The following is a 24,608-nucleotide window of genomic DNA, read 5'->3' on the forward strand; positions in this document are numbered from 1 at the left end:
ATCTGCCGAGCCGCTGCAACCCCTGCAGACATATCTGTTGACCAGGTTCCTGCGTTGCCTGCGTAGTGGTGTTGGGTGTTGGCAACGCAGTATAGCTGTTTCCACAAGCGACCCAGAAACCCCAGCGAGACGGCGTGCTCGAGCAGTGACGTTGGACCTGACAGGGTGAGGCGTGCCAGTGGCCAGTAGTTCCACTGGGCTGAGGAAGTGATCAGCTGGAACAAAATAATCCTCATGTAAATAAAAGCTTTTTCCTCAAGCTGGAAGATTGCTCCATGCTGTATCAGATTCCACATTTCTGAAATATGATTGGGATTGTCAGCCTCAGTTGGAAGCAATGGGGGTGGGAAATCATAAAAAGTATTTCTTACTGCGAATGAGACCCGAGGCTTGAAACTTTTAAATCTAACCAATTGTATTTAATTCTCTTATTCTTCTCAATAGGACGTTCCGCAAAGTTTGTGCAACTGCACAACAGCTGTATTAGACTATCCTGTAATTTTTTTTAGTGTAGAGAGTAGGTTTTATAAAAGTTTTCTTACTTAAACTGATTATAGATCTCTTCCGCTTCCTTCAGCTCACTTAATGTTTGCTCATTTACTGGGTTTTATTTACAATCGCCCTTGAAACAATTTATGAAAATCTGAAATTAAAAGGAGGGTGGAGAACAGGGTGGAGTCTCTTATTCCTTGCGTCAGTGGCGTATGCAACGTAGGGAACTGCTTAGGGGGTTTCCGGAGACGTGACCATCAGATATCACGTACTTGGCTTCCTGAATGTCTTCCGGTATCAAATTTTCTGCCTGTGCTGAGACACGAACGTGTTGGTGCTGATGGTGGAACAGGGAAGTCACTCGGTGAGGAGGGCTGTTTGTTCCTGAATCCTTAGCATGACGTACGCCTCCGTGCAGCATGGAAATATTTGCCTGAGTCAAAGTTCAGACTGCAGGATCTCTTGCCGCAGTTGTTTTTCTTTGATTTGGCGTGGGTTCAGATAACGTTGACATCGACTCTTGCTCACCCCGTAAAGGCTTTATTGCCACCCGGGAGATCAGGTGCTTCTCACATGGGACCTTGAAGACATTCAGATTTTTGTCCTTGCAGTGTCTGAGGAGCGCTCGCGTGGCTGCATCTGTCCAGTGGCATGAATGACTAGCTTGCAAACCCTTCCAGTGAAGTAGCTTGATGTGTAGCCACCTTGACATACAGAGCAGGGCCCCTTCTTGTCAGGGTAATCATTTCCCTTGACACCTCAGTAGGAATAGTAAGTGTTTGTGTAGGTGTCTGGCAGCCCCTACACCCGGTGCTCAGGCATTGAGAAAGGGTGTGTTGCACCACGAGCTGCTGCGCAAAGGGATTTGTGCTCTTGTGATGTTTGACAGTACAAAAGCATCCAGTGTTACCTCTGATCGAGAACAGCAGCTCGTGGTTAATCTGGGACTGATGAGGAGCATTTACAGAGACCCAGGTGCAGTGTGAACTTATGACATGTTGCCCTGCCAGCTGAGATCAGGGATTCCTCCTTGGGCCACAGCAGTGTTAACTGCTCCATTGCCTCTAAAGTCAATGTGCTAATGCCCGAACTAGCGCAGAATTAGCGATGACTTTGTGAGGCAGTTGTCTACTGGGAAATCTGCAAAATGTCTGTTGCCTGATGTCGCAATGGATTGCCAGAAGAAAAAAAAAAGGGGGTTTTGTTTCTAAGGCAAGCTAAACTAAAGTTGGGATTAGCTCTGTATCCTGTTAGAGACCCCTGCGTGTTACCTTCTCTTTGGGGGTGATACCTGAAACTATTGAGCAGCTTCAGATTCGTCTGCTGCCCTCTGTAGCGATGTCTCCTTTCCTGCTTTGTGCTGGCAAGCCTGCGGAGTCTGCTGGAGAGAAAAGCTTTGATGTACTTTGTGCCTCACCAGAGAGCTGTTTGTTTTGAATGCACTGTGATGCTTCCTTTGCTGTCAGGTTATAGTCATTGTTTTCTGTAAAAGGTAAAGGTCCTAATTTGAAGCGTTTGTCATTAATAAGACTTGAAGAGCTCATAGGCTTATTACTGCATTTGCTTAAGGGTGTGTATGCATCCATCCATCCCTCCTTTCTCCCCACCGTGATGAGGTTCTTGTACATTCATCCGTCTGTGACTGGATCTCTTTGTCCTCTCTGGGAAGGTGGGGGATGGCAAGTGTCTTTCCATGTGTGTGAAAACAGGTAAATCTCAACAAAGCTGGAGAGAAGAAAAGTCTCATGTCTGAAACAGCGTTATTCCTCCATGGCTTTATACAGTTGCGGGGCTGAATGAACGCTTGCTGTAGGCATACAGGGGTCTAACAGAACTGTAATTCCACAGGTCACTGTACTTGGGGCATGAACTGTCGATTTATTCACCCTGGCGTGAATGATAAAGGAAACTACTCCTTGATCTCCAAGCCTGAGCCCTTCTCCCCAAATGGTGCTCCTCCTATCGGCCCTCACCCACTGATGCCAGCCAACCCTTGGGTATGGACATATTTTCTGTGAATTTATGGCTTCTACACGTAGCTTTTTGTCTCGGGCTCTAGGGGAAGTGAAGATTTTATTTGAGCTAGTGCTTTAGCAAAATTCAATACATCTGCTGGATACGTGATTTTTAAAAGATGGTCTTGATGTTGCTAGTAGAGAGGAATAATTTTCCATGTGTGTCCCAGCTTATGTCCTGCTGATACATTTCCGAAGTACCTGGAGGTACTCTGGGGTAACTGTTTAGAAAGCATGAATTTGCTACTTAAAACTAATATCAAGTGTCTGTCTCCTTCCTCTCCTCACCTTTCTAACAGGGAGGGCCAGTCGTTGATGAAATCTTACCTCCGCCCCCTCCAGACCCTCCAACAGAAAGTGCCTGGGAGAGAGGACTCCGGCATGCTAAAGAGGTAAATGGCATCCTTAGGAAGTATGCTGACTGTCTCCAAAATCCACTGGCCTATTTCATTGAGAGCAGGATGCTGGAAGAGCTCTTTTTGGAGCATGTAGTGTCTTGCTCTTTTTAAGGAGCCTTCCTTTTGCCTTTCAACCTATTAACTGCATCTTGTTATATATCACAGTTGTTACACAGTCAAGAGGAGTTGGCATCCAGGTTTGTTTTTTTATATTAACATGAGCTAGGGAAAGTTTGTGGCCCTGAAGTCAAGCCCTCCACAAAGCAAAACTTTTGAAGCTGATCCAGTTTCCCTTACTTCAGTACCTGTTTCTCTGGCACCTCTAGGATCCATGTGTCTTGATCATTTCGGGGGTCGGCATGTGTGAAACTTTTATTGCCTGTCTGCTGCTGTTCTGAGCTGATGGAATAGTGAAATACACTTTCTATGTCAAGAAAAGTCCAGTGTCTTGCACATTCATGAGACCTGGGCAGAAGAAGGATGCTTTGAAGAGCGGGTGTCTCTCAAGTGAAGGATTTTTAATGCTGCAATTTCTCTGTGCCTCAGAAATGTTCTCTCTTTACAGTGTTTTTATTTTTATGTTATGACAGGTATTAAAAAAGGCAACTATGAGAAAAGAACAGGAGCCTGACTTTGAGGAGAAGAGGTTCACTGTGACTATCGGAGAAGACGAGCGTGAATTTGACAAGGAAAACGAGTTTTTCCGCGACTGGAATTACCGCATCACCAGAGACGTCAGAGATCCAGCGTAAGATGCGCTCTTGTTTTTGCTACATGGAATAGATGGGTGGGAAATGCAGTACAGTAGGGCAGTCTTCAGATAGCTTGTTCCTCCAAATTGGAGGAATGCTCACCTCAGAAAACAGAAACAGCTTCCATTAAGCAGTACGTACACCAGTTAAAAACTTGAGCTGCCTCTGCTCACTTCAGTTCAGTACTACCTTCCTTTAGTCATCTTTAAACCTTTCTGCCTTCAATGTCATTGGCATGCCGGTCCCTCAAGAACACTATCTAGTTGTGCATTGCTTACCTCACGCCAGTGCATTCTTCTGACTTTTTTCCTCTTGTTTATCTTATTCCAACCCATGAGAGTTTTAAAATGCTAAAGCTGGGGCTGCAAAGTTGGAGTATGCTCAACGTCCCAAGAGCTTCAGGGCAGCAGTTGTGCTGTCTCGACCAGCTGGATGTTTATTTGCAAGGGCATTGGCACAGCAGCTGGTCTGAACAAACATCTTGACCAGTCCCAGGTAAACTATTTAGTAAGACACTGGTCAGAAAGCAAACCTGTTACCTGCATGGCCTGGGCCAAAACAAACACCCTAAACTTCAGTGTTTAGGTGATTGTTTTTTTAAGGAGGTAAAACATAAAATGTTGGAGACCTCAGACACACTCCTGTCACGACTGAGAGCAGGCAGAAGAAAGTGCAAGGATGAGTAAGTCAGCTCTGAGAGACCTGCTTGGTAGTTCTTGAGCCAAGAAATGGAATGGAAAAACAATTTTTGAGAGAGGGAGGCTTGTATTCTGCAGGAATACCGGTGAATCTCTGTTTCTCTCTTGCTTACACATCCTCTGTTCTTCCTACGAGTACAGATTATGGATTATTTCTACTCACAGAGAAAGTGTTTGCAAGGCTTGGTTCTGTCTACTCTAGAGTGAATGAACTGCAGAAAAAAAGTCTGAAAAGGAGCAGGTTAAGCTTTTGTTCAGTAGTCTTTGATTTGCTCTGGAGTGCAATCCTTTCCCCGTCTTAAAAAGATCTCCTCAGTTCTGCAGACTGTGACAAAACAGTTGCCCCATAATAATTTTTTCCTGTGTAGAAATTGGTCTGTATCTTGGTCTTCTCTTCCTCTGAGAAGGCTTTCATTTGCACCTGGGACCAGTGCTCTCTGGGTTGACCATATAATACCTTTATTTTATGACTGTATACGAAAACTAGCATCAGCGTTCTAGTTGTTTTATGCCACTGCCTCACTGATGTAAGAATGGTTGTGTTAGGTACAGGACTTTGTTTTTTCGTGTAGTCAAGAAAAAAAATACATTGCGTGTAGCCAGTGTTAAACAGAAGTAATCAAACAAATGGAATTCCTGAAAATTCAAGCACCTTTGTGTATAACCAGACTGTGGCATTAAAATATCTTCGTTGTGTGTAAAGGCAGAAGTTTTGAAGTTGCTGCTGCTGTAAACTCTAGAAAATTGTGGTTTTTCTCTCACACGCACACACTTATTGCACAGATTGACACCTTGCAGCAAACTAACCACTGGTGGTGCAGCGGGGATGTTAATAAATGCTTTCAGGACTGTCTTGTGACCTGTGAAGATGTCTAAATAGTTCATGAATCCCTTTTTCTTTTTTGAAAAACTATAGGGAGGTGGACATCAAAGAAAACATTAACTATGGGTAAGCAGGTCTTTGATTCCAGTACCGTTGCAACTGTAAGAAAATATTCCCTTTCCTTTCTCCGTTGTACTTCTTAAAACTTCCTAGGCCACAGACCGCTGTCCCATCGGGTGTGGTGGGCGGTTTATTAACTGGATGGATGTATTTGATTTTTTGGGTGATACCAATTATTTGCCTAAGGATTTAAGCCCTTAATTATCTAAATGCACAGCAGTGATGCTTCTTTAAATGAATAAAAAGTCCACAAATGTTGTAGGAAGGGAATGGGGAGATTTGGACTTGAGGCTGGGTTAAAAAGTAGAGTTTCCTTTTTGGTGTAGCTTGAGATCTTTTTGTGTCTCTTTGAACACCTGATGTCACTGAATCCAGACTGTTGTCTGGTTGGCATCAGGAGTTTTTTGCTGCATTAAGCATTCATATTCAAGATTCCCTGGTACTCTTTCCCTTGGCTTATTGTTTCAGACGAAAATAGAAATCTTAAACCATTTAAAAGCACTGAAAGAAATACAGGTAGCTGCTTGACTTGCAGGGCAGCACTTACATCTTACCCTGTGTTAGATTATTTGGCACTTTTTAAAATGCAAAAGTGGGCCCTTTATTCCTTTTACTTACAAGTCAGAGTCTCGTTACGGATAATCTGGAATTTGGGAGCACTTGCTTTATAAGCTTAGTTCTGCCACTGACTCCTCTGTGGCCCTGGAAGTTTCTTGTTTCCTGTACTCACCTCCCCATCTTTACAATGGATCTGGTATTTTCACTCCAGGTGGCTGGCCAGGGATTGGATAGTGTTGAGTGTGTGAATTAAAAACATCAAATAATGTTAATAGAAATCATCAAACGGAGGAAACATTGCAGATTTAAGGAGGGTGGGGTTTAGATCCTTTTCCTTCCCAAAAGTCATTAGGGTTTTGCAATTGAGCAGGGTGTGCTGGCCAGTTCATTTGTGTGCTGAGCGGCCAGCACCTGTTTTCCACTGGAGAATATCAGCTGCAGAAGCGGTTACCTTCATTGCATGGAGTAATTCCAGGCCTAGGGGCAGAGCATTGCTGGCCTGCCCCCGAAGCTTAGCTTCTCCCTGCGGAAAGCTCAGCAACAGCTCGTGTCCTGTGCTGGCGGCACTGGCATGCACCCATCGCCTCCGGTGGCAGGGGAGTAGCGGATCGCCAGCCGTCCCACTTCTGACGTGAGGGGGCTTGAGATTAGCTCTGTGTGCATGGATGGAAAAGGCAGCTCTAAATCAATGAGGCAAAACATGTTCTGTTACATTTGCATACATTTGAAGTGGCTATAAAAAGCAATTGGTGTTTCTTCATTTTTACCACATTGATTTGAAGGCTGAATTTGGGTCGTAGTGTTTCTCTTTTTGTGTTTATCAAGAAAGGTTTGTGCTTTTCTCTGATAAGCTTCGCTTAAAGACTGTTTCTGTCTGTTTGGGATGTGTAGAAAATAAACCACTTTGTACGGTCCTACTCCGTTGAACATGTTTTTTCTTGTCAGTGCACAGTGACTAAGACCTGACCTAGAATACGTAGTGTTTCTGTATGGTGACAAGGTGATATTTCCCTTTCTAACCTTCCCTGTTTTTCATTGTAGGCTTGATCCCTATACAGATCCCTATTATGACTATGAAATAGAACGGTTCTGGCGTGGTGGGCAGTATGAGAATTTCAGGGTTCAGTATACAGACCCAGATCCATACCGTAACTACAGAGTAAGTAAGGTAATACCCCTTTCCGTGCTTTTCCTTTCAACTTTCTTCCAGGAATTTCTGGTGCTTGTCATGTTTCCAGTGCAGTGGTTGAAACGGGACTTTTCATGTACGTTCAAGATGTGCTTAATCTTACAAATAGTTAAATCTTGAGTTAATTACTGCGCAGAACACACTCCAGGTGCAGGGATGGGAGGATTTTCTGTTTCAGCGTGATGAAGGCAAAAGCTTGTCTGAGATGAGAAGGTGGTTCCTCTTCACATGCGCCGGCTGCTCCTCTGCGTACCAGGCAGTTGTGCAGCGCTTCTGTGTGCAACTGCATCTGCAGCCATTCTTGGAAATGTTGGAGAGGGAGGGAGTTTCCAGGAAATAACCTGAGGAATGGTTTGCTTGTGAAGTTATTGGGACAGATGGAAAGGATTAGATTTGGACAGGCGTGCTTTGTGTACAGACGGAGGCTCCGGCATGACTGTCCCCCACTGGTGGAGTTGCACGTTAGTTGGTTTGAGTCAGATGAAGAACGCACCCAGCCAGTTGCTACAATCTCAGATGCAGTTGGTTGGTGTTGCGCTGCTGGAAGGTGTAGAGCTCAATGAAAATAAGGCTATGAATCCTTGCCCTCTGCTTCCTTTTGCCCTCATGCGAACTGTTGTGCCTCAAGAATAGTGGCAAAAAAAGTAAGTCCTGCTCAGTGGGGAGGTTTTCACTGGTATTCGTCACATCCTTTAACAAGTGGCTTTCCTTGTGCTGTAAGACCTGGCTGTTCTACAGAAGCAGTGCATAAACAGGCGCCTGTCCTCACTATTGTTGCACGTGATGCACCATCAATTATTTTCATGGTGCTTGCTTGTAAAGTTAATGAGCTTGTTATAAACATGATCAGCAACGAGAGTAAATACTTGTAAACATCAATACATTTATTTAATAAGCATAATAAGCCAAATTAATCTTTGACTGTTGCCTTTGAAAATTACAACTGTGATGAATATGATGTGGTGTTTTGTTCCTCTCCACTTTCTGCTTGCTCAGCAAACAGTGATGGCCAGCAAGCTCCAGATTATTTATCTCAATACTTTGCTGTAACATGGGAGGGTGTATGTAATTGCTTGCAGTCCAAGACTCTGAAACCTTGCTGCCCGCTTTGTTAGGAGATATTACCACAGCATCACGATGTTTTCTCTTGTTTTTTTAAAGGAAAGAGAGCGAGAACGGGAAAGGGAAAGAGAGAACAGACAACGAGAAAGGGAACGCGAGAGGGAGCGAGAGCGGGAACGGGAACGGCGCCAGCGGGAGCGAGAACGTGAAAGGGAACGGGAACGTGACAAGGAACGCCAGCGGCGGAAAGAAGAGTGGGAACGTGAGAGAGAACGAGTGAAGAGAGATGAAAAAGACAGGCAGCACAGGGACCGGGACAGGGACCGAGACCGGGACAGGGACAGGGAACGTGAAAAGGAGAAAGAAAAACCAAAGCCCCGGTCCCCGCTGCTACCAAGGTAAGTGTTTGCTGGAATTCAGACTTGATATTTTAGTTGACGTTGTTTTAGCTGTGGGTCACGAACCAGGCTCACACTGATCAGAGTGGAGAAGATCCATATTGTCCGCAACTCTTGATTAGAGCAGTAGTTTCAAGAGAAAGGCAATGCTTTAAATCAGCCTTGCTGGCCACTAAGTGGAGCTAAAACATCAGTAAGAACCGAGCGTGCATAACCTGACTCTGAAAGGAGGAGAGCATCTCTCCTGTAGGTATGGAGATGTTTGGCTTGTCCCTGTTCCCTTGAGGCTAGAGTACGTCTTGGGAGGTTGGCTGAGTCCCCAGTGCTGAGAGAGTCCTGCAGATGGTGGCAACTCCCTTTGAAGCCTTGACAAATGTCCTTTGACAAGAACCAGGGCTGGTTTGGGAGTCTGTGGATAGCAAAAATATCTGGAGATTTATTAAGTAAAACTCCCAAAAGAGCCTAGAAAAACTAAAAGGATTGTAATTGCCTTGAAATGAGTCTCTGCTAGGTGTTACGCCGAGGTTGCAGTGTGGAGTCGGGTTTTTTGCCTCTGATTGTCCATTTCTTCTGAAAATCCTGGTTCCGACCTGTGTTAAAGAGAAAATTGAACCAGACAGACTAAAAGTCCAGGAATTTCAAAAGTGAATCTTATTTTTTTTCTTTGTCAATTATTTAAGTACTGTGGCTTACCAGCATACTGTGTATTAGGAATATTTGTAAAGCATTGTATAAATATCACGGCTGAATATAGAACTTGTCTTACGGGAAGTTCTAATGTCACAACATCTTCTGGTTCAGAATCGGAGAAAAGCATCAAATTTCCTGCTGAAGGGCATCTCCAGGAAAACTGATTAGCGGTGTCAGGAAACTAGTGGCAGATGGAGTCATCCAACGGCATGTCGAGGAACGTGTGGATGCACAAGCGTGTATATATGCATGTCAGGGCAAAGAGGGGCGCAGGGAAGCTGTTTCCCAAGACATATTGGAGCTTCTCCTTCTGCCTAATGTCTGTCTTGTTTGTCGAGCACTAGAGGAAGGCATGAAACATCATGAACGTGAGGAGTGTGTCTTAACAAAGAACAGGGCTAAGAAGGCCTGGAATGAGGTGCCATGTGGAATTGTGGGGTTTCAGATGGGAGCAGGGTTTTGTCTTGAATCTGACCCAGAGTTTTTATTTGCATTAGTAGAAGGAAAGCTGGTTCTTGATGATGACCATTTTTTCCAAGACGAAGTCACGGTTTCAGAACAGTTTAAAGGTGTCTTGTGAGCGCTTTGGTGCAGTAACAGTGTCAGAGTGGTTATAGGAATACATTTAATTATATGTTACATTTAATTCTAATCTTCACTTACAACCATAATTTGTGCGCCTTAATTACCACATTTGCTGTTGGTTTGTGCTCTCGTTGGGTTAGTGATGGAAGAGCTCTTGCTATCCAGAACCATGTGACAATGATGATGACGATGATGAAAGTGACATCAGCTGATTGGCAGCTCAGGTTGTTAGTCATTAACAGTCACTGTGACCAGGATCACTGTGCACAAGGCTGAGGCTGCTGGTTGCTCCTTCCCTTGATGCTTATGTTGGGTCATGGGGCAGGGCTTTGTGGGAGAGCTTTCGCTGTTAGTGCTGCCCAAGGTTTGCTGGGTCGGAGCGGTGGCCGTGTTCGCCAATCTTAGATCCATCTCACCCCATGTAACCATCTGTGTGAGCCAAGAGATGGGATTTACAGTGTTTGTGACGTTATGTGCTTTGTGAATATGGGTTCCCTGCTTCCCTCCTGGGCCCCTTCTCTGACATAAGCACTGCTTAAGGGTGCTGTGGATGCCTCTTGGATCTCCAAACCAGGCTTCTTAAGACAGCTCTTGGTAAATTAAAAACAGCCTTTGATAACACCTCTATGCTTTTTTTTTGGTTTAAGTCTGCTATTCTTTCTAGAAGCAGATCGTAGAGAATCTACAGTTGGAAGTGTCCTTGGCATTGTCCTGTAACGCAAGCACTGGTGGCTGTAGGGCCAGGCAGAGAGCTGGGAGAGAGGGACAGCGAGCAGGGCTTGCTTTTGGCTTCATTTGTGTGGGGCTTTAAAAGCTTGGTGGCAAGAAGCGTTTGTAATATTTGTGTTGAATAGGGAGCTAGTACTGAGCGGAACGCTTTAAAATCTCCCCAAAAAAATCTTAGGTCAGCACCTACACATAGTACCTCCTCTCAGAGGAGAGTGGAATTAATTACTTACCAGTAAACCGGAAAGCCCTACGTTGTTGAAGGCAGCTCTCCAAGTACTCTTAATGGGACTTCAGTTCCCGCAGCTGAAACCCATGTCAACATGAACACTCTTACTACAGCATTTACAGGAGTATGGATGTTTGCAGAGAAAATAAAACTGCAGAAGTAAGTTTTGAAAAAGCTTTTTAACAAAGTGAAAGCATAATTCAACTTCTTTTCCCTTGGAGAAGACATCCCTCATCCAGCAGTTTGTGTTTCCCTACGCTGCATTCCCCGGCAGCCTCCGTCACGCTTACAGTGTGACTTGGCTCTGGGCAGCGCTGTTTTGTCCCACGTAACCTTTTTGACAGGCTCCAAACTTCCTCCTGGCAGTGCATCTGTTCGAGCCGTCTCACCTTTTCTCCAAATACCTTCGTGCCGTGCTGCAGAGGTTCAGGTTTGGCACCTTGGGATTAAACAGCTCCCGAGTTTGTTTAATGTGTAAAATGCTTGTGATTGCTTCGCGCTTCCTGGGCAGCAGGATGCACGGTAGGGGCGTAGCGCTCACCTGCGGGTCTATTTATAGACTCCGGGCTTTCCCTAATCACTGGATCCCCGCTTTTGGCAAGTCCGGCCTTTCCAGGCGTCATGCGGCGATGGGGGCTGGCTCGCACCGGGCTGCAGGCAGCTGCCCGTTAACATTCCTGCACCAAAGGCAGCGCCGCTTCCAGCTGGAGCCCACGCGGCCCTGCTCTTCCCTTACTAATGAGCTGGGGAGATTGGAAAACTGCTCCACAGGGGTTGTGCAACCGGCAAGGAGCTTTGCCAAAGGCAGAGCTGAGGATGTCTGTAATTACAGGTAGATGCCGGTCTGCCCATCAGCGTAAGAGCTCACTCACTGTGAGAGAGCTGGAGGAAGGAACAAACTGACATACAGAGTGCAGAGTCGAAAAGGGTGAAAGAAAACTCAAAAAGCTAATAGCCAGGAACATGAAAACAAATTCCCTTTCCATTATGTTGAAAGCAGGAAGGTTTAATCTGAGTCTCTAAACAACAGCAGAGCAGTTAAGGCTAATAACACAGAGAAGCCAGAGGACTTCCTGGCATCACTGCTTGCTGCAGATGAGGAGGATTAGAATTTAACAACAAACAAAGATTGTAAACCCTAATGGACTCAGTGGCAAAATGTTTCTCCTTGAACCTTTGAAAAGAAGAGACTGCAGTATTTGGGCTTCAAGTAGGATTGTCGCATGTGAATTGGACTTTTTTTGAAGGAGTGTGCAATTGCTGCTTTATGCTTTTGGTTTTTTTCCCAAGCTTAAGATGAGCACTCCAAGAAGTTTATAATCTGAGATTGCAATGCTAATAAAATTGTTCCTCCCTCTCCTCCTCCTCCCTCCTCAGGCTTCGAACACTTAAACAAGCCAGGACACTTTATGATCAATTAGAGGGATAACTTGGCTGGCTGTCCTTGTGTTCCCCATCTCCAGAACGAGTTCTGATGCCTCAGGCTGTGCCTGATATTGCTGAGTGCAAAATTTCTGCTTTATATCTCTATCTTGCCAGTGTAGCTCACTGTTGTGCAAAGCATTTCAGGGATAAAGTGGCATGAAATACTTTATTTGAAGAGACTCAGAGCAGTGCAAGATGTTCTTACCCAGGCTCCTGGCCTTTAGCTGTGAGCAAAGGCCCTGCATGCAGAAACAGTCATTTGCTTAAATCCTCCTCTTGTTGCAGAGGTCTTTATCCCGCCATCATCTGAGTGAATCTGATTGTTTCAGGAGCACATTAAGCAAAGCAGTTAGTGTCGGGGGACCTGTTAGCGGTTGTATTTCAAAGCACTGAGGGACATTGAGGAACTGGACCCGCTGGTGAGGGCAGCAGGCTCAGTATCGCTGCCCCGTTGGCTGGGGTGGCACTAGGTGGTTATTGACCAAGTGGGGAGGAAGAAGCAGCAGCAATCCCATGCTGCAGGTCTGGGAGATGGGCATTGATTTCTTTCCCACCTCTGAGAGGTTCTGGGTTTCCTCTGCGGGGGATGCTGTGGGCCCTGGTGAGAAGCAGCATGGCAAAATAAACCTTCGGGTGAGAAATTTGTCATCTCCAGTTCTCACAGAATCACTAAGGTTGGAAAAGACCTGTAAGATCATCAAGTCCAACCATCACCCCAACCCCACCATGCCCACTAAACCATGTCCCGCAGTGCCTCGTCCACACGCTCCTTGAACACGTCCAGTGATGGTGACTCCACCACCTCCCTGGGCAGCCTCTCCCAGTGCTTCACCACTCTCTCAGTAAAGAAATTTTTCCTAATATCCAGCCTGAACCTCCCCTGGCGCAACTTGAGGCCATTTCCTTGAAGAAGTTTGTCCTGAAGTCTGACCTAAAAGCTATTTCCACGCAGACAGGTTTGGTCAGGGTACATGATACGGACCCCAAATTCTGTGAGATGCCAGTGCCAAGTAGGGTGAGGAGGAGGAGGCTGTTGTCCTCGGAGATGTTCCAGAGTCCAGACAGGAGGTGACAACAGCTCCCAAGCTGCCAGGAAGGAGCAGTGTCCCGGTGAACCGTCTTGTGATTATTGCACACACAACAGTTTTTTGGAAGGAAGTTTTCTTCAGCTGGGCTAGAGATTATTGACGGAGTGCACTTATGCAGCCATTAAAAAATAAAAATAACACCTGCAAGTAGGGACACTGTAAAATTTAAAGCAATGTCAGAAAGGGCAGCTATTCTGTAGCAAATCATAAATCCTTTGTAAAACCCTTCCAGCAAGGAGTATTGTACTTCTTTCCAGCTTCTGTTGAGTTGGCAGTAGCCCTCAACTGTGAGATGCTATATAATGCTGCAGACCCTGGGACAAAAGGTTACATGTTCTCTTGGCGGAGCTTACCCTTCAGTATTTTTTCAAGCTAATTCAAGTTGTCTTTGTAATAGGTCGTTGTTAATCTCTGGGGTGAGCACGTTAATGAACAGGATAACCTGGAGTCTAAAATCAATGAATGCAGGTTACCCAGGGCTTGCAAGTTAGAAAGTGTAGGAATAAGGTTGATTAGATAAAGGAGTGACAAAGTAAGGGAATGCAAATGGAGTGATTCATGATTTTGTGTGTGTATGTGTGCAATCACAAACCGACTGAACTCGTTTTTCAGAAAAATCTGTAATTCTAAGTGTCCCTGGGTCATCGTCATCTTTTCTGACAGCTTCTGGTGGTCTCCCCGTGCCGCCCGCTGGATCTGCTCCCTATTTTTTGAGTACAGGGGCTCTGTACGAAAGCCGCTGTTGCTCAAATAGAGCTAGGTGTTTTGGTGGGCTTAGGTATAGTGTCTCATCCTGTTGTATAAAGATGGTGCGGTAGGCTGGTGGATCTTGTCTTCTCCTAGTTTTCCGTGCGGAAATGTCGTCTGTTTCTTATAAGAGAAATCCTTCATTTATTTCTGTTTGTCCTGCCCCAGGAGGAAGAGCAGGCAGGGTGGACAACTGTGTGCTCTTCCTGGTTTTGAGTCAGGCATCTGGAAGACCCTGAGCGCTCTGAGTTAGTCTTAACATCCATGAAAAGTTACTGAGGGGGAAAAGCAGCCTCTGTCAGGAGGCATGGATTTGCTCTCCAGCTGTCTGCACCTTCCCTGGGCAGCTTGGTGGAGTGCAGTGAGTTCGGAGAAGCAAATGGCCCCAGGCCGTTGGGTTTCCCTGGCTGAAGTGAGGTTTATCGGCTCCAGCTTGAGCCTGACCTCTGTTTCTCCTGCGCGCGGTGGGTCTGCCATGCTGTCTTCAGTGCTACAAGGTACAGCATCACCCAGAAGAGGATTTCCCTTCTCCCCACATACAGAACATGCCCCGTGCTGCTCTGCAGTTCTTCAGACTCATAGTCGAGTGCCCTGTATGGTAACGCTGTGGTGATAAACATTATAATAACTTGTTTACATCCCCAATTTTGTGGTGCAGCTTCCAGCCGGAGCAATGGAACCTAGTTAGACAGCTTCGCTTTCATTTATGCTCCCAGTTCATTTGGGAAGTTAGCGATAATAAAATCTCTCCGCGAACCAAATCAGCAAAACTTCTCAAAGTTCTCCGCGAAGCATTTCTGTTGACTGGAGTTTTCGTTAGTCTTCATGGTTCTTGAGGTTCTGCCTCCGCTTCCACAGTAAAAGGAGAAGGATTTCGTAACCGTAAATCAAGATGAAGAAGGGCATCGAGTGACTCAGATGTGGATGTGAAGGAATGTGTTTTTCTTTGGCATTTCAGAGTCAGAATTACTGGAGAGATCTCCCACACTGGATTTTATTAAAACATTGCAAAGACCTGGGCAGAATCGCTGCACGCGTGTACCTCTCTTTTAGAGGAGGCTCTCAAGGCGTCAAATGCTCAGCCCTTAGGGTAGATCACATCTCAGATATGTTTATCTACCTGCTGTGATGATTTCATACTGTAGGTTCAGATTGTATCTCCACTATTTAATTTCAAAGCCTCTCCCCATCAGGCTTTGAAGAAATCTTTTCTTTTTTTTTTTTTTTTAAGCGACTGATAACTCTGCTTTAGGTCGAAACATCTTGAGAAAAGCATATCCTTTGCTAATATTTCACCAAGATCAATTAGCAGGGGCTCCAGGCTTCAGCATTTCCCATCGTAGCCGCACATAGGTAGCTTTCGGGCGCTGTTGTCCCTCTCCAGCCACACAAGTGACTTTATTGTGCCAAGATGGGAAAAATCTTCCAGCCTGCATACACACTGCTGGAGTTTATTGTACAGCAGTTGTAGGTCTCTTCACAACTGCCTTGCCACATGGCTCCAGTCGTTCCTCGAGTCCACATCCTCTGGAAAATTCCACTGACACTGAAGGAAAACTCGCGCCGGTGCCGCTGACGCAACGCTTGCTTTCCTGCAAGAAACGAAAAGGCTTTTAAATCATCAGTGGACTTCCCTCTTTCAGAAAATTGAGCTGTAACTGCCGGCCAAAACAGTAGCCCTGGAGCCAGGCTGACGTCACCGGTGGCTGTGGGTGATAAGGTTTGCGTTACCTGTGGGAGCCGTGTCCCACGGGGAGGGGGAAGGAAGGGAGCACTTTCCCCGACAAGCTTATTTTGCCCTCTAAGATTAGAAATGCTTCAGTGTCATTTGCATAATACATGAGGAGGAAAACTTGAGCTGTGCGGCTCCGCTTTTACCCCCTCCAAATTCTTGTTGAATTCAGTGACGTGCTTCAAACGGGGTTTATTTGGGAGCCGGAGCGCGTGCGGTCGGGAGCTGGCTGACCTACGCTGTGGTTTGCGCTGCCAGCTGGAGCTGCCTTTGTTCCTCCTCTCATTGCCAAAGCCACGTTCAGCTTCAGTTCTCTGCTTGATTGCTGTAATTAAATTCCAGCCAAATACGCATTAACGTGTTCGTTCTGGAAAATAAAGCATTTAGTTATTTTGAAGTTAAAATGGGCTTCGGAAATAGCGAAGCTCTGCAGACCTTGCTCGTGCCCTGGTGACGCAGGATGCTGCTCCTCGGGGCTCTGGAAGGAAATTAAGCTGCTTTTGATCAGTCTGTCCTGTCAGTCTCTCTTACTCCCTCTGTCATTTTTACTTATTTTTTTTTTTAAACCTCATGGCATAGGCTTAACCTAATTAGGGAGTTAATTCTCAAATATTTGAACTGTTTCCTAAAAATTGGAATTTGGTGAAAAAGGAGACTGGGATTCACACGTGAGCTTTGGTAGCGTAGGAGTTTTTTGCCAGCAGCTCTCTGTGCCGAAGCGCGTTAGGTTTGCCTGCAGCGTGGGCTGCAGCAGTCTGGGTAACTGTGCTGGGCTGAGGATGAACTCGTATAAAGTGCTGCAAGAGACGATCTCATGGCTCAACCACCCCGAAGCAGCCAGGCTGCTTCTCCCCTTCCCTCCTCTGTTTGCCGTGGATCAGCTCCTGCAGTTGTTCAAACCATGCCATAGGCTGGTTGGACTTGCTGACCCAGCAGCAAACTACTACAATATTTTTTTTTCCTCTCCCTGTTGACTGAAGGAGTTGCGGATAGTGAGGATCTTGGCAGTCGCTCCGGCTTACTTTCAGTTCTGACTCCTGAATTCCACTGGAGGAGACGAGCCAAGTGGCGTCAGATACCAGTCCCTCATATTAAGTTGAACAAGTTTATTTGGTGATGCTACACGTTGGGCATGCAGGTAACTCTTGAGGAAAGACTTTGAAAATGTCCTGACATGAGCATCGTCTTTCTTTCTTGGCTATAGTATGGTAGCATACTTACTGCTGAGTCAAAAAGCCAAAGGATATCCAGAAATGAGGCTTTCTGTTGTGGTTTTCCTGGGGAAAAAACCTTTCCTCCAGAAAATGACTTCATCGAGAGAGAATTGCATCAAACCAGGTAATAGGTGCAAGTAATGAGATTTGCTTTCATAGTCATCTTTGCTCCAAGGTCGTGCCCAAGTTGTGGAGTTCAGCGTAAGTTGTTCCCACGTGGGACTGGAGCTGAGGTCCGGCTCCCGGGGTGTGCTGCTGTTGGACATGAATCTGACTGAGTTGGGGTTTTTTTTGAGAGGCAGAGAATAAATTCTGTGGGAGACTTTTCTTTCTGAAAACTATTGCGGGAGAGCAGAGCCTGAGAGGAGCAAGGTAATTCATTAGTGTTATCTTTCACATTTCTGTCACTTCGGACCCTGCAGTGAAAAGGTTCTCGGCAGGCTTTATCCACATCTTGAGATGGATACTGCCTCTCTGCCCGCCTGTGCCAGCAGAATATTCCCCTTGTATCTCCCAAAGCTTGCAGGCTGCAGTCCCTCGGGAAGGGACATCAGAGCGGGACATAGTCTAGCGGTATTCCCAAGCATCCTCACGTGGTGTTCTCCTCCTGCTGCTGTTCAGCCTGCTGCTTGATGCAAGGTGTGTAGGCTGTTCCCAGCCTTCTTTTTCTTCCTGCTTTGCTCTTAATTGCTTTGAAGATACTCCAGAGGTCAAGATGGCTTCAAAATGAGTTTGTACTACGTCTGCTGGAACGAGAGCTTGACACTGGCTACGACTATTTAGAGTTATCAGAGTATAAATAATAGGTCCAGTCTCTCTCAACACCATATTCAGAGTCATGGTCTTCCTCCATGGTGAGATACTTAGTTATAGATGTGGCTGTAATATCGAAAACTAGACCAACCCACTGCAAATAACATGTGCTGTGTTAAATAGCATATGTTAGAGCAGCGCTGGAAAGGGTGATGATGCTAAATGAAGATGCTGGTGAATAATGCTGAGCCATAGCCCTGCTTGGGACTCTCTTACTAGGCAGTCAGCAATTTTGTGTGCTAATACGTAAGCGTCCTCTTCTGAGGCTGGAATGAGATTTGTGGGAGAGGCGAATGTGAAAGGAGAGTTTCTCCTCCCATAAAATTCTGTATATACCAAGATAGACGTGGGACAAATTGTAAAATATCTGTAGTTATTATCAGCAAAGATAGGGAAAGAGTAGGATGCTGCACTGGAATTTAAAGTCAGCATATACAAGTTCTGGAGTCAGGGAAGACGTGAGAGGCCGTAGGAGTTTTAACGGTGTTGAGACTGTGTTTTAATACTGCCAAGCAAGGAGATGAGACTTCTTAGTGACTAGTGAAGCCTCCAAAGGGCAGAACAGGCTGCTAAGGAAGAGCTTTAATTATCCTGTTGTCTGTTGAAAAAATGTTTTTTGCCAGCAGCTGTGGCAATGTGGCAAGAAGTGCAGTCCATAGAATTATTGGAAAACTTGGAGGTTGCTTTTTTTATCTGAAAAGGTCGAGGAAGTTGCATGGGGAGTGATTGCTTCAGTCGTGTGACTAATGGGGTGGTACTGGCTGAACCCAGCGATGGAAGGTGCCTTTCCTCCCCCAGAATCTCAGAGCGAGAGAGTTCATTATTTTGAGAAAAGGAGTAAATGCACCAATGTACTGGTAATTCGATGAGTGCAACAGACGTCATAAACCTTTAAGCAAGCACAAATTTTGCCTAAAACCCGAGGGAGAAGGTTATGAGCAGGTAATTGAACAGTCATGTGCAGGTTAGAGTAAACGTGAGGAAAAATCCTAAGTTAAATCACCCATAGGTAAGAGAGGTAATAAAGTCTAGGCCTGAAGAAACTCAGCCTGGAGTACCTAAGGAACTCTCAGGTGTGGATGCTGAAAAGTTAGCCCTGAATTATTTTCAGAGGATTGTGGAGGAGAAGGGAAGCCTGGAGAACCAAAGAAAACGGCAAAACACAAGTAGAGCCCTTAAAAGGGAAGGGAGGAGGTGGAGGGTATCTAGCCTGACTTGTCACATCTTCATGGTTATCAACAACAGGAGAGCACATGTTCGATGGTGTTTATAAGCACCTAGAGAATAATACAGTGATAAAACAACCATTATGAACTGCTTTATGTTCAGCTGATGAGGTAACCATCCCCTTTGTAAGGGTAAAAACAGATCAATGTGTCTTGGCTGTGGTAAGGCTTGTTGACACAGTCCCACTTGATGTTCTGATAAGGGCACTGTAATTCAGGCTGAATCTCTTGGTGCCTGCTGGTTGTTTCCAGCAGTTTGCTGTGTTGAGAAGGCATTTCAGGTGCACGCTCGAAGTCTGTCCTTAATCTAGATCTGTTTAGTATTTTCATTGCACTGGGATCTCTGCCTACCAGGTTTGGGTTGCTCCAGCTGTAGCTATTTGGCATAGGCGTAGGAAGAACCAGCTTTCCCCTTCCCTTCCCTCTTGCACGTGCTTGTTTCCGATCCTTGGAGGCCAAAAGCCAAAGCTGAAATCGGCTCGCAGGTCACTGCTTGGTCAGTGCGACAAAGTAGTTCACAAAACTTGCAGGTACTGCTGCTTTGAAGGGCTTGCAGTCACTGACTTACAAACTGATAGCTGTTCTAACCCTTCATCACCCCGAAATGATGCTGAATATCCTGCAGTGGAAGTTAAGAGCTGGTACTGGTATGAAGGATGAATTTCTGAGATCTTTTCCTGGCCCTGTGTTTCTAGTAGCTTTACTATATAAAAAAAATCCCAGCTACTTAACTCCTGTCTTTTCCAGCCGTCAGCCTGAGCCACCAAAGAAGGAGAAGGAGGCAACCACAATTACCACCACTCAGTCGAAGAGGGCAGATGAATGGAAGGACCCCTGGCGCCGATCCAAGTCCCCCAAAAAGAAACTCGGTGTCTCTGTCTCTCCCAGCCGTGCGCGTAGGCGCCGAAAAACCTCTGCTTCTTCAGCGTCTGCTTCTGGCTCTTCAAGGTGAGTGAAGGTGAAGAGCGTGTCGCATCCAAGCCTCGTTAGTGTGTCAGGGAACGCGGCATGACTCTTCCTTGTCAGTAGATGATGTTGAGATGTTCGGGAAAGCAGTTCAAGGCTTGCTGCTTAGTGACAGCTATGGACACCGGCATATAGATAGTGAGGTGGAAGCTAAAGGGGGCACGTAACCGTGGATGCCATGATGTGACCTGTTGCAGATTAAGAAAAGACAGTAAAAATTGGAGCCTCTTCACTGCAGGAGTGCTGGGGGGATGAGGTGAGCCCACACCAGGAAGAGCATGCTGATGCTGTTGGGGGAAAAACTGGGGTTGTGGAGGTTTGATAGAGCCTGAGAGGGTTGCAGTGGAGCTCCGAAACCAGTTTGTGTGAGATAAAAAAACACCTTTCAGAAAGAAGCACCCTGAATCTAGGAGAGTTGAGGCATAAGCTGGATCCATTTTCTTTAAATGATTGAACTTGAAGCTTCTGAAAAGAGGGGGGGGGAAAGTATCAGAGAGGAATGAGGAACACGCTGAATTGAAGATACGGATCTAAAAACCAAAGCCCTCCTGAAGCAGATAGCTTTCCTTGCTGGGGTCACTGCACCTGAGATTTTTCTGTTTTCTCTTACCTTGTGTGACCCAACCAATCCGGGGATTGTCTGGTGAAGAGGCATAAAATTGTGTGGAAGGAGTTCTCAAAAAGGAATGGAAAGTCATTAGCTAAAGGAGGGGCGGCCTGTTCAAGGGCACAAAGCGGGTAGCAACAACAGGATCCTCTCTAAAAGAAATGGGGGACCCAGGAGAGGCTGTAGTCCTGACAGGTCACCGAGGAAGAAGGCAGGTAGTTTTGGGAGCAGGATTTGAGAACTTGGGAAGAGTGTACTGGAAACAAGACCTTGGTCTCGGAGGACTTCTCGAGAGGTGCTGAATTTTAATATTTTTTTCTTTCAGGTCCTCTTCTCGTTCATCCACCTATTCTGGTTCAGGTTCCTCGCGATCTCGTTCCAGATCATCTTCTTACAGCTCTTACTCTAGTCGCTCTTCAAGACACAGCTCTTTCTCAGGCAGCAGGTCCAGGTAATGGCTCCTTGGATTTGAAAGTGGTGGTGTACTGGTTTCCAAACGCTTGCTAACAGCTACTTTTGCTGCTACTTAAAAGCAAATAGCCAACTCTTGAAATAAAACATTCAAACCACTTCCCTGAGCGAGGGAAATGCGAGAGACTGCAAGGCAGCCTGCTGTTTCAGTTGTTCAATGAAGCAGGTACATCAGCCACCCCCTCCTCTCCACAGTACCCCCACCCACGAGCAGTGTGCTGTTGTGACTGGGCTGTTTCCCATGCCTGTGGTAGCTGAGCGGTCGTAGGAGCCTGGCTGAGATGAACATTTCTGTCATTTGCATTTTATGATTGGAAGAAGTTACTGGGACCTCGTTTCTGTTGCACTGGAATTTCTATTTAAAGAGGCAAATCACATTTCTTTATTAAAGCAGTTGTGTCTTGTGATAGTCCTGACACTTCAAAGTAGCAATTCAGTGTCCCATGCTGATTAAACAGAGGCATGTTTATTACTCTGCCACTTCCTTGCCCCTGCAGACGGTTTCCCAAGTCTGGAATATGCATAGTAGGAGAACTGGCTCCCTAGATAGGCACCTTTCAGAGCTGAAATCGCACAGATACTCAGAGTGGATCATGCAGTTGATGGGAGCGCACAGTGTCACCTTTGGAGACGTGGTTTCTCCTAGGAAAGGCTCAGGTGGGAGTTGATCTTGATGCAAGCACATACTTGTTTCTGGGGAGCAGGCTGACCTTCCCCCATCCGCCCCATTTCAGACTCTGTTCCTTGCAGGACGATGCCAGGCATAGGTGACACACTTCGATTAGCATGCCTCTCTCTGAAGGCAGGAGAGTGAGGAACACCCAAGTGCCTAACTCTTCTTCAGAAAGCCAGTCACCGAGGCGTCTGGCTCTCTGAAGAACTAGGCTGCAACAAGGGTACTTCCAGTCTTGGCAGTGGGGTGAATCACTCGAACGCCAGCGTCTGGTGTGCTGTGTAAGTGGCTTGCCTCTTTGGTCAGTCCTGATCTTAGGAAACAGCTCTTCCCCTTTGATCTGTTGGCTTTGCTTAATTTTGCTCTTTGTGTTCACAGATATCCAGTTAGGTGTATTTTTTGTGACTTTCTCCCAAGATGTTTTTTTGCTGCTGTTTAAAGGATTGTGAACTGCACTAGGAGTTGCAGGAACATAAAGCAGATTGAAACAAATCGTGCTGAACTTGCATGTCAAAATCCTGCTTACTTTCCTGTAGACATGTTCTCCCTAAGGAGAGAATACAGAGACTCTTGAGAAAGCCTCAGATGTTGGGGCAGAGTACCCGAGAATGCCTTTCTTGTAGCTGACACTATTTTTTCCTTTTGTTTTCTACTTTCACCACTGATCTGGTGACAGAAGTTAGTTTTGTTGAGCAGAGTCCGGATATGAAACTAGGATAAGCTCAGACCCATGGGGACTAGTTCCTGGGATGCAGTCGTTAGCCGAAGGAGGGAGTGGTGGCTAAATGCACTGAAAGCCGGGAAAGCCTTCTGCAGTCCCAGAGACTGAGCTGAGTGATGTGTCCTTCCTTTCTAGATCACGGTCCTTCTCATCTTCACCCTCTCCTTCTCCAACACCGTCTCCACACAAGCCACTTGCGAAGGCTAAGGGGGAGTTATTACCATCTGCTGGTAAAGGGTAAGGCTTCATCTCCCTTTTGATAACGCAGTGCGGAAAAGCCTCCGAGCAGTAGCCTAATCCCTGAGTTGGACCCTTCTGACCTGGCTGACAGTTTAAGGAAGCAATGGAAGATGCAAAATATGACCCACGCAGAAAAATGCTTAGCTTTGCATATTTAATTAAATGATGACACTTTCACTTACTAAATCCAAGTTAAAATGTACAGATATCCTTAAGTATTATATAGAATCACTTAGGTTGGAAAAGACCCTTAAGATCGAGTCCAACCGTTAACCTAACACTACCAAGTCCACCACTAAACCCTGTCCCTAAGTGCCAAGTTGAGGCCCCCGTCATGTATACACGAGTATTTAAACACATGCATGATTTGCTATTTAAACATTCTGTGGGTGCAGATCTGTTTATACAGGAGCTATAAGAAAGTTTCATTCATTCTCTACTGTAGCTTTAGTTAATGCAGAGCCTTAGAATACAGAAATGGTTCAGCCTCATCTACTTTTAATATTGGAGACACGTTAAAGCAGTACTATAGGTACAAAACTGTTTGGCAGATTTTGCCAGCGCTCCTGCTCTTTTAAATACTTGAAGTTGCTATTTCACAAACTCCTGTAATACATAGTAAATTACGGATACGTTGGAGGGTGACACAACACCATAGTTATGTCACCCTTTTAAGATGACCTGCAAATAAATTACACCACTGGAATCCCCCTGAATTCTCCAGAATATGGGACAATCCCCTTTGCCACACTTCTTGAACCTTATTGACCTGCTTTTTTTTTTTTTTCCTTCTCAACTCAAGAGGGTTCAACCCTTTAAGGACACGCTCTCTGCCTGCAGCGATTTCTTTACACCCTTCTAGTGCACATTGCAGTGCTGGTTTGGTAACACACAATGCCAGCCAGCAGCCTGCGCTGGCATGGGGATTGTTTTCACTGCGTAACACTGCATGCACTTCATCCTGTGTTCTGCAGGGGATGAGTACAGATATTCTTAAGCACAAGAGGAGGAATTAACAGTCTCTATTTTTGTATGCAGACAGCTGCCTCCTCCCCGGTTAATAGTAGGCGTGACATCAGTGCTGGGGATGTTGAGCAGTAACCAGCTATTAGAGCAGAGGTTGGAGTGCTCTGAGCCCAGAAGTGAGCAGCGCCGAGGAGCCAAGGCGATTTCCGTCTCGCGTAGTGGGTGCTGGATAAAGTCACAAAAACATTGTGTAGCCGTCCTCTGCGGTGGTGTTACCCATTCAATGTTCTGCAGGGTGACAGAGCCAAGGGACGTTTGCACACATGGGCTCTTTTGCACCCTGCTAATCTGTGTGATGGAGTGAAAAAGAGCATTTTTGCATAAACTGTGTGTGTTTGATTCTGAAGCCTGACTGGCAGATTTTAAGTAGGTGTATTTTTGGATAAAAATGCACAGAATCAAATGGATAAGAAACGGCGATTCCACACAGTCTACTTCGTTAGTTAATTTACAAGTCGAATGTCTCCAAAATTGGCTGGTTTATAGTAACTTATCTCTGAAAAGGCGACTTGGTTTAGAACATGGGAAACAGATCCCTTTAGGGGAATCGGTATTGTTTGAGAGTGTTTTGGTGAAATAGCCATGTGTCTGTAGCTACAGTAATTGTATCTATATGATATTTAGTCAACAACAAACATTAATGCATTTCATCACTTTTGAGAGTGTCTGTGTTCCGTATCTATGGACTTCGATCAAGCACATGAAAATTTTAATTTTTGTAGTGAAAAATCTGTGAAGAAACTAGCTGCCCTTCCGGTACCTCAGCCGCTCGCTAAAATTACAGCAGCTGCACCGGAGCCAGCCAAACCAGGGGATAATCGAGAGGCAAGAAGGAAGGAACGTCAGACAAGGACTCCACCTAGGAGGTAGGAAAGCTGTGGGGTCGAGTGAGGCTTGATCTCCTGGAAAATGGAGCAAATCCTG

General features: G+C 45.7%; 1 protein-coding gene across 1 annotated transcript in view; it reads left to right on the top strand.

The window, feature by feature from the left end:
• ZC3H18 (zinc finger CCCH-type containing 18) overlaps positions 1–24,608 on the top strand; it is a 48,590-nt gene that overhangs the window by 12,780 nt on the left and 11,202 nt on the right. Inside the window, exons 4-12 of the mRNA XM_059824785.1 lie at positions 2,341–2,489; positions 2,807–2,899; positions 3,496–3,653; positions 6,898–7,015; positions 8,207–8,505; positions 19,728–19,928; positions 20,879–21,004; positions 22,554–22,655; positions 24,407–24,550. Coding sequence (XP_059680768.1) covers positions 2,341–2,489; positions 2,807–2,899; positions 3,496–3,653; positions 6,898–7,015; positions 8,207–8,505; positions 19,728–19,928; positions 20,879–21,004; positions 22,554–22,655; positions 24,407–24,550 — 1,390 coding nt within the window. The remainder of the gene's footprint in view (positions 1–2,340; positions 2,490–2,806; positions 2,900–3,495; positions 3,654–6,897; positions 7,016–8,206; positions 8,506–19,727; positions 19,929–20,878; positions 21,005–22,553; positions 22,656–24,406; positions 24,551–24,608) is intronic.

The sequence above is a fragment of the Gavia stellata genome, chromosome 15 (assembly GCF_030936135.1).
Source record: "Gavia stellata isolate bGavSte3 chromosome 15, bGavSte3.hap2, whole genome shotgun sequence".
NCBI classification, from domain to species: Eukaryota; Metazoa; Chordata; class Aves; order Gaviiformes; family Gaviidae; genus Gavia; species Gavia stellata.